Source organism: Sipha flava, unplaced genomic scaffold (assembly GCF_003268045.1).
Source record: "Sipha flava isolate LNK unplaced genomic scaffold, YSA_version1 177_pilon_pilon, whole genome shotgun sequence".
NCBI lineage: Eukaryota > Metazoa > Arthropoda > Insecta > Hemiptera > Aphididae > Sipha > Sipha flava.
Window position 1 is genome coordinate 395,180 of NW_020272091.1, and position 19,100 is coordinate 414,279.

General features: G+C 31.0%; 2 protein-coding genes and 1 long non-coding RNA gene across 4 annotated transcripts; 2 read left to right on the forward strand and 1 right to left on the reverse strand.

Moving 5' to 3' along the window:
- The first annotated feature begins 1,951 nt into the window (after positions 1-1,951).
- Positions 1,952-6,297, forward strand: LOC112680571 (eukaryotic translation initiation factor 4H-like). Its single transcript, XM_025550710.1, has 6 exons — positions 1,952-2,257; positions 3,742-3,850; positions 3,936-4,137; positions 4,726-4,800; positions 5,323-5,529; positions 6,006-6,297. Exons 1-6 carry the CDS (start codon positions 2,220-2,222, stop codon positions 6,164-6,166), a joined length of 792 nt encoding a protein of 263 aa, XP_025406495.1. The 5' UTR covers positions 1,952-2,219; the 3' UTR covers positions 6,167-6,297.
- A 1,470-nt stretch (positions 6,298-7,767) lies between these two features.
- On the forward strand, positions 7,768-12,063 carry LOC112680572. Its single transcript, XR_003148318.1, has 3 exons — positions 7,768-8,250; positions 10,032-11,918; positions 11,990-12,063. It is a non-coding gene; the product is annotated as an uncharacterized LOC112680572 (long non-coding RNA).
- LOC112680570 lies at positions 11,916-18,633 on the reverse strand. Of its 2 annotated transcripts, XM_025550708.1 has the most exons (4): positions 18,480-18,633; positions 14,831-15,041; positions 14,532-14,704; positions 11,916-13,591 (listed from the first exon to the last, which is right to left on the reverse strand). In XM_025550708.1, the coding sequence occupies exons 1-4, from the start codon at positions 18,504-18,506 to the stop codon at positions 11,969-11,971; spliced, it is 2,034 nt and encodes a 677-aa protein (XP_025406493.1). In that variant the 5' UTR covers positions 18,507-18,633; the 3' UTR covers positions 11,916-11,968. The 2 variants fall into 2 exon arrangements, with proteins under 2 accessions (XP_025406493.1, XP_025406494.1); XM_025550709.1 differs by lacking the exons at positions 14,532-14,704; positions 14,831-15,041.
- Positions 18,634-19,100: the final 467 nt, after the last annotated feature.

Here is a 19,100-nt window from a genome sequence, read left to right on the forward strand (position 1 = left end):
TAGAAAAATCGTATTTTTTGGTACATCCTATTAATGCTCGGAGAGAGGAAGAGGGATTATTTTATAATTTATTTAATGACTTACGAAATGATGAAAATAAGTTTTTTAGTTATTTCCGTATGTCAAGTGCTTCTTTTGATGCATTATATGATACAGTGGCGCACACAGGGAGGGTCAGCGGTGTCGACTGACACCTCTCAGAGAATTGGTGGATGACTAGTTCTGTGTGAACTTGTATGAATATTTATTTAATTTAATACTAACTTATTTTTCAGCTATCCAAAACAACATACTAATTATGTTTACCCTATAACTAAAGCGTCATATGAGAATAAGTAGTAAGGTTCAATCCCAAAATTATGTTTTACAAACTTATAAATTAATACTTAGAAAATTGAAAAATAATTAATATTAAATTTATTTTAAAATTTTTTTTTTTAGTATCTTTGTTAGTAAGAAAAAACCAAAAACACTTAAAAATAAGAATTATACTAAGCCTAAACTCAGATTTTACTGGTAGGGGTGGGTGGGTACCTCGAAATATATAATTTTGACACCCTTGTTAAAAATATGTGCGCCACTGATAATATACTAATAATAAACTAGCCACTAGGCTTATCGCGCCGTCCGGCTGCCGTACACTGTAGTGGCAGTAGACGGTTGCTGTACGGCACGGCGCTGGCATTTGCCGTGACCGTATAATATGAAAGCGTATATGCTATTATCGCTCCACTAAAATATCGCCGTCTGGATTTTTGCTGTACGGTCAAAACCGTGTAGTGTAAAACGAAACATTTACATACATCTGATATGAACATTAGCAGATTTAACAAAAATATTTCTTAAAGTAAATTTAATCTGAAAATTTGTGATAAGCCAAGTTCATAATCAAATGTGTTGGAGTAACATTTGACTTAATTTAAGACCGTAGTACTCATCATAAATGGAATATTTTTTAGATCTTGTACCGTGAACCACCGAGTGCAGCCAGTGGCGTAGCCAAGGGGTGGCTAAGGGGGCTATAGCCTCCCCCATGGGCCATGTTTATATGAATTTTAATCAAAGGCTTATTGATGTTATGCCACTTGAAGGACTTATTCCGGCTAATTTAAATATGTATGACGATAAAAATATTATAAAAGCTGTTAAAATATATGTCCAAGATCTCCATGATGATACCTCATCTACAATCAGAACTGACCTGTTCATATGGAGGCAACAATGGAGTCAAAATACTATTCCAAAACCGAATTCTGCTCTTCATTGCACCAATCTTCGACCTAACATTAAAATACTTTTACAATTATTCGCTACGTTACCAGTTACCTCTTTCACTCCGAAAAGAACGTTTTCAGCACTTAATCGCTTAAAAATTTTTTTAAGAAGCACCATGTCGGAAAACAGACTGAATGGGTAAGCTATGGCTAATATAAATAAAAATGAGCAATTCAATGAAAGTGAAATAATAACTGAATTTGCTAGAAATTCGCCTAAGAGAATGCAGATGTCAGAGTGGAGCAAGTGACTGAACACTGAAACCAAAATTATTATTATTATTATAAATTATATATTAATAAATATTTTTAAAACTATACTAAAATGCTTGAATTACGTTTAGAAACTTGGTGGTAGATGGTGGGGGGGTTAAGGGTGAATTCTCATATCCTCTCTTACCTTACTTATCCAAAAAAAGTGGTTAGCCCCCCCCCCCATTTAAAAATCCTGGCTACGCCACTGAGTGTAGCTGATGACGCACGTCAGGTACCGATGTCAATGACAGAAAAAATAAACAAAAGCAATGTTGGGCGTCGTGACGGGCGTTTGAAAACCACGTAGCACCGCGTTTCTCGCGCTGCCGTTAGCGTTTTTCCGTTATCACACGATGGTCGTTTAGTCCATGGGATGCATACTATTCACTCCATGATTAACCTCATGTTTAATACTTGCTACGTTTGTTGGAGACCCTCCTACCGTCCGCGCGTTACGATTTATATAATATTAGTGTATCATTGTACAAATATCATATTATAATATCCAAATAGCGTGACGTGCACTTGCTCTTCTCCGTGGCTAGTGTTTAACGTGTTTTTTTCAATTTTTACCCGTGTACTGACTGTACTGGTTACTTGTAGCTGCTAGGACAGAGTAGCTTTTCAGTACGACCGGCGTGTACCATTTTATTCCACCACACTACCATCACACGAACCCGCCGCGTGACTATGGCTGGAAGAAGCGCTTTCAACGACTTCGACAGCAGGTTTGTGCAATTTGGGTTATTACGAGTAACGGGCGTCACTGCCCTCCCAACTCCGCCTTCGTGTTGTCCTACCCAAAATCCCATCAGTACCATTTGCGATCGTCGTAGAAACGACAATTTACGCATCCGTTACGTGTTTTCTCGAAAACGTCGTAAAGCGGACGACGCGTGTCTGAGATTATTGCGAATGCGTCGAACCGCGTGTTCCCGAAGATCTAATGGAATGAACGACGACCGTTTTGACACAAAACAACTTCTAATCTCTTTCTCACACAGACACCCAAAATTTATATCAATTATTTTACAACACAGGCGTTAACAACCGTTGATCCAAGTTCTCGTATATTGTACCTCTCTATGACAAAGTTCTTTTCCGAAATCGATTACTTTTACCTTCCAATTCGTCATCAATATCAATGAACATAAATTCATCATATTTTAACCTATAATTTTCCAAACCTTTTGGCCTAGTGCTCTTTGTGCTTCATTAATCAGAATGATATTTATCATTTTTAGAATATTAACGTGTTGAATTGATTTAATTTTAAATCCAATACCAACCTGTGGTCTTATGTGCTTTATTGTGTTTTATTTTTTATACTCAACTTAATTTTCAAGTTTTGTAAGTAATTAGTTTCAAGATATTCTGATGCTTAGTTGATTTTATTTTGATATTTAATCATTTGTTATTTCTTTGTTTGAAAGAATATGTTATTGTTACAAAACATATTGTTTTACTTTGAATTTACAAATATCTCAATAATATTATCGGGTGTTCTTAAAAAGTTACTTAAACTGCATTCAGACTTATTTGATATTAGCATGTCACAATATAAAATACCTATAGTTAATTCATCATTTTGTTACATTAGTTTTATAATAAGGTATATAAGGTATACAAGAGGTTTAATAAAAATTGTAATCATAGATATCAAGTTTTTTTATAATTCTATTGATTATATTGAAACTTACATTGATTCCTGCATTAACTTTTAAGTATTTATATTATTTTCGTATTTAGTTTTCCTATATCTTCTAAGATCTGTTAGAGAAATAGTTATTGTTTTTACTTTTCTAGCTTTCTTTTTATTTTGTTTTCAAGTTATTATATTTTTTTATGCATTGTTAACATTAATTAACCAATCTTTTTTCTCTTTCTCCCTTTTCTTATTCTTATTGATTTCTGTTCATTCATTTAAATTTAATAGTTTCTGTTTAAAGAAAATAAATTATTACTGAAGAAACCAGCAATTAAAATACTTGTAAAATTAATAAATGATAATGAATAATATTATAAATTGGACTTCTAAATTTTGTAAATTTTAATAATATATTTTTGTAAATTTATCTTTCTAGTTTATATTTATTAGTTAAAAAATATCTTATAGGATTAATTATTTTTAAACTAGATATAAAAAACATTGTTTATATAAATCTTGTTATTTTCCATTTTAATTTCTATATATTGTTTTTATTTTTTATAGAAATTTTAATAAGCCATTACCTAATAGCCCTCCTTATGTGGCTTATCTTGGAAATTTACCTCAAGGAATAACACAAGGAGATGTTGAAAATCTGTTTCTTCAAAATCAGGTATGACTTTATAGTTTATATATTTAATATTAAGCTAATTATAAAATATAGTATGATTAAATTATTAAATTGTTAATATTTTTAGTTACAAATAAGAAGTGTACGGTTAGTCCATGACAAAGAAACTGATATGTTCAAAGGATTTGGATATGTTGAATTTGTTACTTTAGAACATTTGTCAGAAGCACTTCAAATGGAAGTCTTCATTGAAGGACAAAAAATCAAAATTGATGTAGCGTCTGGAAAACGAAATGAAAGATCAGGATTCGATCGAGGTGGTAGAGGAGGTAGGGGTTACTCTTATAGTCGTATACTATAAAATATATCTAGACAATTATGGAAACTAAATTGTTTGTAGGGATCACATCTGATAACATGTATTGATAAATTATAGTAGGTATATTTTTAATTGAACTTTATTTGTTTTAAAATAATGATATATTAAATTATAACCGTTATCATATTTAAGCCCTATAATAACTTCCCATTTTCCCATATACATAGATATTTATTATATAAAATTATTAATAAGCATATTATAGTATGCTTATTAATAATTTTAAGTTGTCTATCGAGTCCCTCAATAATTATAATTGAAACATTTATTTACATAAAGCATGATGAGCTACATTGTATTATTAATTATTCATTACTAGCTTTCCATATAACAAATTATATTTATTTTATACTTAATATCTTATTATAAAAAGATAAAAGCAATACTTTTAAAATAAACAGTTTATTAATTGTATGTATTTATAACTATGTTGTTATAACATTTTTTTTCTTGTCCTTGGTATTCAATAACAATTCTCTATTATCTTTATTTTATATATTTGTCAATTTACTACTAATATTTACAAATATTTTTATAGGTGGTGCTCCAGGAAGTTTTAACAGCAATCCTGGTGGAATGCGGAGTAGATCTGATGATTTCACTCAAAATCCAGGTTAGATTGATTTATTTTTAAGGCTAAACATTTATTTATTTATTTATAATTTATTTGTTTATTTTTTTATATATTAATTTTTTTTATAATATATATATATATATATATATACATTTAAATGTTTTTAAATCATCTTATACTAATAACATTTAAGATCCAATGAGTACTTAGTTCTATGATTAATATTCATTGCTGTTCACAAACTGAAGATATTTGCTGAGGAAATTGTATGAGAACTTATTTTTGTTAACTATTAAACTAAATATTTCTATGATTAATACTTAATGCTGTTCACAATCTGAAAATATTTGCTGATCAAATTGTATGAAAATTGATTTTTGATAATTATAAAACTAAATATTTCGATGATTAATACTCAATGCTGTTCACAAACTGAATTTATTTGCTGAGAATAATTATGAGAATAATAATTATAAGAATTATATAGTAAAATGTATATATTTATTTTAAATATTGTGGAAAAATGTATTTAAATTATTTGAAATTGGATGGTTGTTGTAGGTTTTTCTGGTAATTTCCGGAATCAAAATGGAGGAGGAATGGGTGGACGAAGTAATTTTATGGATCAATCTAGTGGTAACCGTGGAGGAATGAACAGGTATCCAGAAGGTGGTCCAAGAGATTTTAGTCGACCTAATGTCCCACAATTCCCAGGTGGAAGTCGTGGTGACCGTAGACCAGATTTTGAAGTCTTACCTCCTCCACCAAGTAAGTCTAAGATTTCAATATTACATAATAATATTGTACGTTTAAAAATCATAACCAGTACTTAGTATTATGTATTATAGTTACTACTAATTTAGTGTAAAACATAAATATATATGTACAGATCACTAAAGTTTAAATATTGTGAAAAAGTTCCATTAAGTTTATTAAACTGTTAGCCAAGATTTTAGTAACATTTCTAAAGAATTTACTTAATTATATAAATTAAAAGAAATCATATTTAAACTAAAATAAATTAGTCTTACATTTTTTTTTTCTTTTTGGATTTTGGACAAATTTCATTTGTTCATAAATTTACAAATATTGAATGTATTAAATAGACAAGTTAGTATATTATTCTAAAACTACTGATTAACTATTGAACATTTCCTGAAAACATATGAAGTATTTACAAAATTTTAATTTTTAAATAAATTTCTATTATTAATTTAAATTATTTAATGTAAATGTTATTTTAGGTGATCCAGGCAGACCTAAATTGACATTGAAGCCGAGGACTATAAAAGAACCACTGAATCAAATGGCTGATACTACTCAGCATACAAGTATTTTTGGAGGAGCCAAACCTCGTGAAGAAAAATCTCTTCCTGATGTTGTGAAAAAAACATCACCTCATTAATAAAAATAATTTAATTTTGTGCCAGATTAACATTCTAATGGACATTGCTTTACTGTTTACAAAATTTTATGGTTTTTTTTTTTTTACATTTTTTTTATACATATAGCAAACAACAGGTTATTTATGTGTATGTTGGCAATAAGATATTACCTTCACAGATTGTTGTAATGTTTGAAATCATAATTTATGCTCCTCATGCATAATGTTCACTTAAAGTATGTATTTATTTATATGTACACTAATTTTGAGTACAATTGTGCCCTTAACTGTACTAGTATAGTTAATAGTTTTATTTATATTGTAAGTGATTAGATACTACGTATTAATTAATTGTAGTTATTAAGTAGTTTTCATTTATATTAATATATTAAGAATTTTGTATAGAAATATTAATAATAATTGCTTAATAACATAAAATGTATTCTATTTTTTATCTTATATCATTTAAATAATTTTTTTAAATAAATAAACAGTTAAATAATTCCAACAATTAAAAAAATGTGTTCATAAATAAAATGTGATTTGAAAATGTGTAAATCATTTAAAAATTATTTATTTTAATTGTATTCTATTAAATATTGAAAATTTCTTTTCGATTTAAATGTATGTGTTGTATTGTTACAACATTAATAACAACAAATTTTTTTATAGTATATAGCAAAATTTCATATAATTCAGTTTGCACATTATAGAAATCAAATAATGAACGATTGTTTTGCAATTGAAATTTGAAAATGAAAAATTTGTTTTTTACCAACATTGAATTCTGATATACACAAGGCTTTATTATCAAAAGAAAAAAGTTTATCCCTAGAAGTATTCATTCTTCATTCATAATGCCTATGATTTAATATTTTAAAAACATTCAATCACATATTCATTTCTTATCATCTGCTTTTAAAAATTTATAATTTGTTTGGCATTATGTATTTGGTACTCTCATTTCCTGAAAACCCCATTTTAATATAAGATTGTTCAATTAAAAAATTTAGGGTGCCTGGGATGCCCTGCGATTTTTCAAAGGTGCCGGTCAACCGAATTTTAAAAAAATTTTATTTATAAAAAATTTTCTTTATTTGCTAATAACAATAAGAACTTATAACTAATAACATAATATTGTATTGTAATATCTTATGTCTATAATATATGAACCATATCGGCTATCGCAATAAAATAATATTATTTACGTGGGTAACTACCGGTATAATTTGTATGAACTATTTTTAAAACTATTGACTATTATTAAAATTATTGATAATGAAAATGACGATGATTCTGATAACCCGGCTTCATTTATGGTAAGTATAAATTTTATATATTTTACCTCATAGATATTTATTTGGTGTATTATTGTGTTCCGGTGTTTCAAATATTTTGCTTCGTGTTGTGGCTGGGGGTGCATTTCAAGTGCATTTCAAATACATAGTAGGGTAGAGAAATAGTACGAAATATGAATATAATACAAATAAATGAAAAACAATTTTACAGTTCACAATAAATTATTTTCATTGCTTTTATTATTGTTACAATAAAATTATATAAAATGTGCCGTAAATTTTTTTTTCAAACAAATTCATTATTTAACGTTAAATTGAGCCTTAATTATTAGGTATTGTTTTAGATTTTAACTATCGATAGTATTATTTATTTTCAATTTACTTTTATTTTTCCGTGAGGGAGGAGGGGATTGCCCTATGAATTGTCATACATTAAGAGAGACCGGTGCTAGTTTGGTACCGAGGTAAGTTGACCAAGTCGATTTTTAAAATCAAGTGTTTAAGTTGGACACGTATCAATAGCAATATATTATGACCGTCGTTATTTATCACTGTACGATTTGTAGTGATTATATGATTTTTCCTTAATCTTGTTATCAGTAAATATTGTTTTCAACTGTTGTTTTTTTTAACGTTTTAAAAATGTTGTTTTTACCGATTTAAATTGTTTTTTTTTAACATTAAAACAGAGTAAAAAAGGTATGTAGAACACGATTCAGGTATTTAATTTTAATTTTACAGAAAGAAAAGAATAGCAAAAATGTAATTTCCAGTTCCGTTTGCATTTAACCTGAAGCTGAGTCAAATGTAAGTTAGGTATATATTGTCTACCTTTGCATTATTTTATTAATTTTATAGAACTAAAAGAATAGTAATAATGTAATTTGTGGTAAACAAGAAGCTGGATCAGATGTAAATTATTCATTATCTATCCTATGTATGATTACTAATTAGTAATGATCAGTGGTGTATTGAAGGGTATACGCTATATACCCGGATCCCTATTTTTGGATTTATGCGTATACCTTTAAGAAAATTTGTCTATCATGCAATGCTCGAATTGGCAAAATTAAAGAAAGGGGACTCTATTTACTTAAAAAAAAAGAACGTCCCCAAAACTGGCTGAGCGTTATGTTTATAGCGTAATAATAGTAGGGGGACGCTAAAATTTCTGAAAATTAGTTGGGGTACACTGTCCCCCTGCGTCCCCCTCAAGTCGAGTACTGCTATCATAAATATACGCTAACTAATCATTCGTACATAATGGATATACGCAAGCTTCTAATTTTTCATCACCATTAGGCCCTCCTCACACGGGGATACTCAAAAGAAATTGCAATCATCTAAGTACTAGGAGACTGGGTGACTAGTCAACTACAGTTGCCGGTTATCTTCACACACAGTATACTAAATTTTTGTTCCTAGTTTTTTAAACTAGTGTCGCCCTACTATTTCGACAGTACAATTCAGTTTAACATTTACGCAACTATAAAGAAATATGCAAAAATACGTAAAAAAAATTAACCATATAATCTATACATTATGAAACGTCGACATTTATAATTAAAATTATTATTCTAGATGAATTGTAGAAGAATATGCATTTGTATATAAATCCGGGCCCTAATTATAATAATATATTAAAATATAAATTAAAATATATAAACAAATTATAATTAATTAATAATTATTAATAATAAATTCTTTATAGCCATGTACTCAGAACCAATTATTATTATATTATTTTATTATACATATTATTATTATTATTGTGATAATACTAGAATATTATCGGCCTTACCTGTGAGCTTAATTTCTGAGGCTACTTCACTCCAAGCTTTTTCCGTTATATTTCTTTTGGAGTAGCTTTTTAAGGTATAATTATATAGCTCGGGATACTTTTCTATTTGTTGCACAAATTTTATATTAAAATTTTGACCCATGTTACATTATTTTATTATGCATGAAATAAAAATTACCAAACAACTCGATCAACCCAAGTAGCGAGGAGACCGGCATGTCTAGTCGCCATTTGACTAGTCGCGTTAGTTTATTAGTCGCGGCGACTTGAGTAGCGCCGTCTGAATGAAGCCATTCAAACACACATTAGCAGTTGCCTATTCGCCTAGTCTCCTAGTACCTAGGCGACTGCAGTTTCTTTTGAGTATTTCCGTGTGAGGAGGGCCATAGGCATACATTATACAACAACAACAGTATAAAATTTATTATTATTATATACTATAGCCACTATCCAAAAATAGCCTCGTGCCCGCATAAACTTCGATTAAATTTCCCCCGACTTCGGGTATTGCGATGACGGTCGGAAACTGCCGAGCGTCTATATACTGTAAAGCGGCCCATGAAAAAATATTGACGAACATTGACGATGACCATAAACGTATCTATATTATTGAAAAATTATTAAACATAATACATATAATGAAATTACCAGGTCCGTTATAAAATAGTAAATCAGATTTAAATTTGCTTTAAACAATTTATTCATTTTAATTATAAACAATTATGTTTGATAATTTAGACAATATTATAATAGCTCTTGCTCTAACTATTTCTTTTCTTGATAAAAGGAAGAAAAAACGGAAGCAGAGGTTTTGGGCTAATGAGACATTACAAAAGCGAAATAAATATAATTGTGAAAATCTGTTATCTGAGCTACGATTAAACCAACCTGAAGACTATTGAATTTTTATTAAGAATGAACGAGTCATGCTATGATGAACTTTTAACTTAAGTTACTCCATTAATAAAAAAACAAAATACAATAATGCGAAAATCGATTTCATCCAGCCAAAGACTTTCCTGGACTCCGCGTTACTTATCCACTGGTAACACACTTGAAGATCTCAAATTTATTTTATTAATTTATTTTTATTGACAGTACGTCAATAAAAATCAAATATTTTTAATTTGTTCAATATTATTGATCAATCCTTCAATACTGCCAATACATGATCAATATTATTGACAATATCAAATATTAATCAATATTATTGACCGTGTATGGGCCGCCTAACATCAGAATTTAAACAATACCGGTGGAAACATGCGATATTGTATTATTGATCGGATATTATAATTTTTATAAATAGATCAACAGTCAAAAAGTTCTGTTTATAAATTGATCACCAAATTAACAGATCTGCCTACGAAGTTTTGGATAGATTGTGATTATTAATTATTATATTGTTGTCAGTTAGTCACTTAGTATTTATTCGTCACATGTTTGTGTAAATTATTTTAAATTAATACTAAAATATTATTACACATAATAAAACATTAGGTTTCATGAAAATAAATATTAACATAATTGTTATGTTTCATATATGATAAATACCTATGAGTTAATTAAAGATAAGTTTAAAATTTAGAATTCCATAGCAAGCGTGGATCCAGGAGACTAAGGGGGCGCGCGCCTACTTCAAATCCCCTAAAAATACTTTTGTTGAAATGTATACCCCCCCCCATCTTAGGAAAAAAAGTCTGACGAAGGTATATTCCTCGTCCCCATAATATTACGTAATTTTGAGTTTAGGTAGGTATAATATTTCTTTAAGGAGTTTAGCCCCCCCTCCCACCAATAAACGCTTATATGCTGAGCGTATACCCTAGAAAAAAAATTACGAATACACCACTGGTAATGATCTTTGTTTTAACTTTTTTTTTTTTTGCTATGATTTTAGAACATAAACAACCAAACAAAAAATAAAATTTATAATTATCTGGAATTGATGATAGATTTAAACAAGAAACGTCGGATTTAATAACTGTTGTTGGTCAACTAATTAATTTGGAGTTGGATTTAATTCATCTTGTATATACTTACATACTAAACAATCTGCTTAAGGCACTATAAAAGTATATAGTATATTCTATAGTACCCTAAATTTATTATTAATAAATTTAAAGTTGAACGATCTACATAATTATGCACGTTATTATTGCAGTACATGAATACAAATTCACACTGGCGTACAGTTATAATGCGGTCGGTTCGATATACTAGCAATATGATAATTTGGTCACGCACGTGATTCCAAAAAATATATAATAAAGTACAGTTGAAAGCAAATTAAATCCAGTTGGAATTAATTGTTGCAGCGGTCGGGGTCAACTACAAATCATAAGTTTGCGGTGAAATTCATTAAACGCGAAATTAATCGATTCAAACACGATATAAAATAAAATCCCTTCTTATTGCACTACTAAAGGAACTGTTATTTCAAAATTTCAAGCTCATACGTTATATCGATATTAAGATGCGATGATCGATCAGTGAATGAGTGGTGTTTGAATTATATACATAAGTATCTACTGGTTATTAGTATTAATTTTAGTATTTGTTTACCAGTACGACTGCGGTGTTATAGAATCGACTTATTATTTTTCAAGCCGCAACAGAATACAAAGAAAAAAATATTCCGGGACGCAATTTACTGCGACCCGTTTACGTATACGTATGTATATATATACGAAAGCGCGATCGATCGCAGTGATCTCGTGATCTTTACAAGTAAATCGTTTGCAGAAGAGGCTGTTTGCGCAGTTCCAGTGGTTTGAACGCTTGTCGGTATACGGACGTCAACCTCCAGTGTTCCGGGTAGTCCCGGGCAGTGGTGCCGGGCCACATGGAGAACGGAGGTAGCAGCGTACCAATGACATACTTCTTCTTGTCCGAGTTGGTGGTCTTTGGTTTGGGCACCTTTAGGTATTTACCCGGTTTGCTGGCAGCGGCCGCGCGGCATTTGACCGGTGTGCTGACCGGCACGCCAGCCTTAAACGCCATCTTGTAGTGGTGACACTCATCGTGATCCTTCTGACCGTTGGCCGCGGCCACCACGGTCGGATCGTCGCATGCCAAACACGGCCGGCAAGCGTTTCTACGCCGTTGGTGGTTCTTCATCACCATCTCCCTTTCCGCGTCCTGATGATGACGGCTGCGATGACGTGGACGTCCAGACGAATGACCGGCCGTCGGAGAAATTCTTCGTCTACGCGTTGGTCGCGTGTCCTCCGAACCGCCCCTGCCGTTGTCGTCATCGTCGTGATGTTTTCCGTCATCGTTGTTCGTCACGTCCCGATCGCCGTTCGACTTCCCCTCGTCCCGGCCGGTACCAAGGTCTTTACTGCTACGATGACGAACAGTCGACGAGGACGATGAAGGTTTGTCCGGAACGATTTGGTCCACCTCGGCCGCCGGGACGTCATCGTTTCGCTCGGCGGTCTCGGGCACCGATCTGTGGCCTCCATCGTCCACTGGTCGGTCTTTGTTCGGTATCAGTTCCATGACGGCCGATAGGTTACGATTTTTCAGCAGACACTCACGAGACTGCATGCGCCGCGCTTCCGGCACCACGTCGCTCGAGTCGACCACGTCGTTACCATTTCCGACGAAACCCATGACGGCCGAAGAGTTTTGCAGTTTTCGGCCACCGCCGTCTATTCCTCCTCCGCACGGCGGCCGCTGTTGCCGAACCTTGTGGAATACGGCTGGCTCGTCGGGCGGCCGGTCCCGGTCGAACGGCGCGTCCAGGTCCCAACACAGGGCCAGCTTTATGTCGGTCAATTGGTCGACCGTCATGACGGAACCGCACGTCTTTGGTCGCGGCTCCGTTCCGCCGCCGCCCGAACGTCGCCTCGTGGATCCCTTGTTCTCACAGTCCGACAACGACGTCTTGGGTCGGTACACCCGCAGCTTGCTGCACTGCGTCGGCCCCGGATCGTTGAACGATTTGTACGCCACCGCGGAACACTTGGGCCAACAGCCGTTCAGCCCCAGTCCCGGGTGTTTGTGCCGCTTCGTCTGCAGCGACCGGTACACCGCGTCCTCGATAGTGTCCGGCAGCCCGTGGTGCTTGTGCACGTCCCCGTACCGGCGGCCCGGTGGTTCCGATCTCTCGGCCACCGGTTCTTCTCGTTCGTTAACGTCGTTTTTGTTTTCGTTACCATCGTCGTCGCCCGCGCTTATGCGGCTAAGCGCAGGACTCGACGGCGTTCTCGCGGGCGCCACACCGCCTGCTCTTCCAACCCCATCTTTCGCCACTCCGCTGCCGCTGTCGTTGTCATCGTTCGCCGACGTGCAATTCTGGATGGTTTCGACCGCTGAACTTTTAACTGGCACATTTGAAACCTGAAACCACGTTAATCATGAATAATTAACCATAAAAATTATATCAGCTGTGTTTATTACAAGGTGGAGATCGAAAAGAAGAAAAAGCGTGACTCGATTAGTGGTCGCAAAAATCGCGAACAACTTGTCAACCCATCCTGGCCGTTCTTGGAAATTTTAATATTGCATTTTGATTGTACTAATTTTTTTTTCGAAGACCTATCACGCCGATATACTTTATAGTGTATTTTTAACACATGGAAATATTTATCATATCTGTGTTTATGTAGATAATAATAACATATAATAACTGATTTCTGAATATAAGCACTTACATGTTACAAAGCTACTGAGTTGCAAGTATTACGGTGAACTAGCTACCAGGTATAAAGTGATTTCACACGTAATATTTAAATTTAGTATTTTTCATTCTATACCAGTGGTTTTCAACCTTTTTAACAATGCGACACATTTCATCTCCAACAAAATTTTCGCGGCACACCAATCCATATATTATGTGAATCATATTTTATATATACGTATACTATTTACAGTCTACTCTATTAGAGGGTTATTTATTGTGAAACATATTAATATAATCAATCGATTGAGACGGTTGCGACGGGAATACTTACAATAAATAATATTATATGTATCTACGATTAATTCGATCAGTTTTCATCTCGAATATCAATAATACGCTGATAAATACATACTTATAAAACAATTAAAAAATTTATCACGGCACATTTAAATGGCGCTCGCGGCACACTGGTTGGGAACCACTGTTTTATACTGATACACATAAAATAATAAATGCTTTTTTAAAACCAATTTATCGATTTACATTGCTATAGTCAGCATCAACCCTGTTTAATAAATAAAATGTATACAATATTTCAATGAAATTTTTTAATGATAGTAAATGGTCTTAATCCACAATACTGCAGTGGTGACTCACCGCTGATTTTATTGAATCTCTATCTGTATCTTCGTTCTTCATAGATTTATCCTTGTTATTTATCTTTTCGAGTTTATGGTTTTCGTTTTTATTTCGTTGGCCGTGGTCGATAAATGGATGGTGATAAGAACGTTTCATCCAGGTCTCACACTTCGGATTGGATAATTCTATTGCTGTATGTAAGTGTATCATAATTAAAAGTGTTATTTTATTTTAAAAAAGGTTTTCGACTTTCAAATTCATAATTTTTACGAATGGAATATAATAATACATTGTATTATTATTTATCATATTATTACCGTTTTCTTTCGAAATTCGTTTCGGTAACTGATATGTTCCTAAGTAAAGACCCGCCCAATGTTTTTGATCGGTTTTATGAACTCCGGGTAACAAATGTCCTTTGTCGTTCGCAATGACTTTCGTGACAGTCGAACGACCTTTCGGTCGATTTAAATGCCATTTAGGAACTTCCCAATTTCCTAATCTTGTGGGTTTGTATGCTTTATCGAACTGAAAACAATATTATTTCACTATATAAAATATATACTAGTTATTATATTATTATTTTAATGATCGTGCAAATTACGATTTAGTTATTACAATAATAACGTGAACCGGTAACGATTTTATAATACATAAAAAACGGAGTTTACAAATATACGCGACTGAGGCTTATAGAAAAAAAAACTAACATGTATTATTACACTTGCACGTGTAATATGTATATAACTGTGGATTTGGACTGGTTTTAAATGTTTTGTACATACATTATTTTTATATATCATTGATTTATGTATAATTATTTTTATTATTAGTTAAAATCTAATCTCGCTTTATGAATTAAAAGTAAAAATTTAATAAAATCATTGCAAATTTTGAATATGCTTTCTATTTTGTATTTTTGTATTTGTGAATAGTATAATACGAGTATTAATTTTCATCTTGCCTTTTTCTATGTGTAACGAATGTTTTTGTCACTGTATTACACTTTTGAACTAGGCCTACTATCATAAAAAAAATCCATATGCTAAAATGTATTAAAATAAAACTGCGAGTGGTTATACGAATTCAACGCGTCCTATAACCCGCCCAAATTGTGATTACAATAGCAATGCACAAAGAAAGCCACACGTTACCGCGTCCCTTATTTATATTCACATGTGTACGATCATGTACGCCGGTTGGTCCTTAATAATTATAATAAATATCGGCCCATATGCATCTGGATTATTATAATTATTGCGAGTCGTAACCACGCACGTGGTGTGTGTAGCGTAGCCCTGACAATGACGGACGGCCGGTATAATTGTTTGTAAACAAGAGATTAGTGTTCATCATTCTTCAACAATAATATATAATATAATACTTTTTATACACATAATATCATGTTGTAATTCAATCACACATACACACATGTATTTATATGCACACGTGATTTCATTCTCTCTCTCTCTCTCTCTGTATAAATATATATTTCAAAAATGTAATTTGAGAATATTTGTTCCAGTTACATTCAATCAAATATGTTAATATAATATTATTTTGTGTGTATATTTTTGTACCAGTGATTGGTATTGGTCATCAGAAAATGTCATTGCGTAATAAAAATGTCTTAATTTTTTTTCTTATAAGCAATTTGAACAAACGTAAAACACTGAATCAGATTTAAATTTTTGAAATATATCTATTTTATGGTTATATATTGTGCATTGATTTTTATTTAATTATGTACACATATATAATATATAATCAAATAATACACTAACGTGAAATAAAAAATGATTGATGATTTTGGCATTGCCTATAGAATTCCGCAATCCCGTGTTTGTTGACGGTGTATTCGAATACTATAGGTGCACGTGTAGCTAAAAAAAAATACTACCCCTTTGGGCGTTTCACGGGCATCAGTCAAGTTGTCGTACGTACTGACATGTAAACTAAAAATCTTTTTTTCTCATTCGTATGTTAAGTATACATTATATTATTTTGTTATGACGCCATTATTTTAATAGGAAAACAACGTGCAAATATGTATTTTTCAAATTATGTATAATAATACAGTAAAACCTCGATAAGACGAAAGCGATCGGGATCATGATATTTTTCCGTGTTAACGGAGTTTCCGTCTTGATAGGGTTAATTAATTGTATGTAATTTGAGACGGGACCAAAATAATGTTCCGTTATACCGAGGTTTCCATCTTACCGAAGTTCCGTCTTATCGAGGTTTTACTGTATTATATTTTACCATAATACTAAAAACTTTTAACCAAACAGTAATAATTTCATATAACATAATATATAAGTTCAATATTATTTGCGTATTGCCTTATACTTTGTTAACATAATAATCGTGATAAAATTTTGCTAGTTTTTTTTTTTTTTGCTTTGTTTGGTCCCTAAAAAAAAAAAATAAACAAACACCTGCACGAAATTAGTCGATGGGTCATTTTGGCTTATACTAGTTTATTATTGTTTTTTATCGTTTGTCACTGTAGACGGTTTCGAGGGGGTTGATTAATGATCACGAGGGATTACATTATCCCTCGGATACTATACACGACGCGTTGTTTACCAACAGATAGTCAGACACTAGTGCAATATAGCAGCTATTATAGGAGGTGGAATTGAATAAATTGTTTTTTATATTTTTTAGATGTTTGAAAAATAAATCCAACATAGATTATAATGGTTTTCAATAGCGATATTTTTCAATAGGGCGGAGTAAGCATTATAACACAAATCACAATGTAGCATCTGTAGACTGTATTAACAATATAATATATGTAAGTAATATTTGTTCCATGAGCACGTAATACATAAAAGTAAAAGCTAGTAATTTTTTAATAAAAATGACTTGTGAAGTATATTTTAAAATAAGAATATAATATTATAAAGAACTATAAAAATACATAGGAAAAAAAATACAAAAAAAAAAAAATTAATAAAAGATACTTAGCGTTGGCTATTGGCAGTAGAATTTTTAGATATCATCGCATATTAAGACTTTTAATTCATATCATATTAAGACTTATGAGTGTATATTTAATATTTACTTTCAATAATTGGTTAAACGTGATTATTTTTATTTAATTTATTTATTATATTGTTTTATGCATCTATCTACTTACTAAATTAACGATGTATGTTTTTTTTTTCATAGTAAATATGTTATTACTCTTTAAAATAAATGTCCTGTGAAATCACATAGGTAATTCAAATATACGTATTATATGGTATTTGCATTAAATATTTGGATCTTCTTTAATTATTACTATTTTATATTGAAGAAAGATTAATGCTAAGTATATATTATGCGTTATACTAATTAATATAATAAAACAAGTTTCTATCTAACAAACAAAATATAATAATTATTAATTTAGTAATGGTGATTTATTCGGTTGTTATTTTGATTTTATATATATTATTAAATCAAATTTTTAATTTACCCAGCAATGAAAAAATACATGAGTTTAACAACATACTCGTAATCAATGACCTTTTATTTATTTATTTTTTTACTTTGAATACCAGATAAAATAATTGAATAATTATCGTTTATAAAATTATCTAGTAAGCTATTTTATTTTTATGTTACTTTATTCAAATTATATTTATAGTATGTGTAGGTAAATTATCTATAGAGATTTAGTATAAATATTATTATACTAATACTATTATAATATTTTTTAATAATTTAGATGCAAAAAAAACTACTCAGTGTAATATTATTTTTATATTTTATATTTATCTGTACTATGGATATTATTATATTATTTTGAAAATTTGTAACAATTTCACGAAGATCGTAAATAAATAATTTAACTCGATTATCGTTTTATAAATACTTTTCTATTTAAGATATTATATTATTTATCAAAACAACTATTGATAATGCGCTTTTCACTTCTAATGTTTTACGTAGATTTGATAATAAATCACTTACTTGATTACAAGTATAATTCGCAGACATACTTTTTAACGTGTGATATTAAATAAATTCACTGTTAGATTAAATATTGAGATAAAAGAAGATGTTGTCACTTTTAAAGCATTAGATACATGAATAAAGTCTTTATACTTATCATATACTGAGCCGGTTCATTTTATTGCCGTGACAAGCACTCGTTATAACTTGTTTTCGTCCCTATGGATACAGAACGTCACGTATACATAGGTTTTATCAATTAAAAAGAAATGCTAGTTTGCGAACATACAATATATTGGCACTAATTCGTACTGAATTTGATAAAACCATTGTAATAATATTTTATTAAATTAATTCATATGTTCATCACAATGTATGCATATTATAATATTTATATATTATTATATATTATATTATTATATTATTATTATAAATATTATTATATAATATTTATATATTATAATATAACTTTATCTTGATTTGATAAATAAGCACAAGGGCTTAGATTTTGAAAATGTATAGTGTGTGACGCTATACTACAAATTAATTATTGTTACGGACAACAGTATTTATCTATAAGCCACAACATTAATTCATAATTATATATAAAACACAACATCGGGTTGAGCATAGATAATA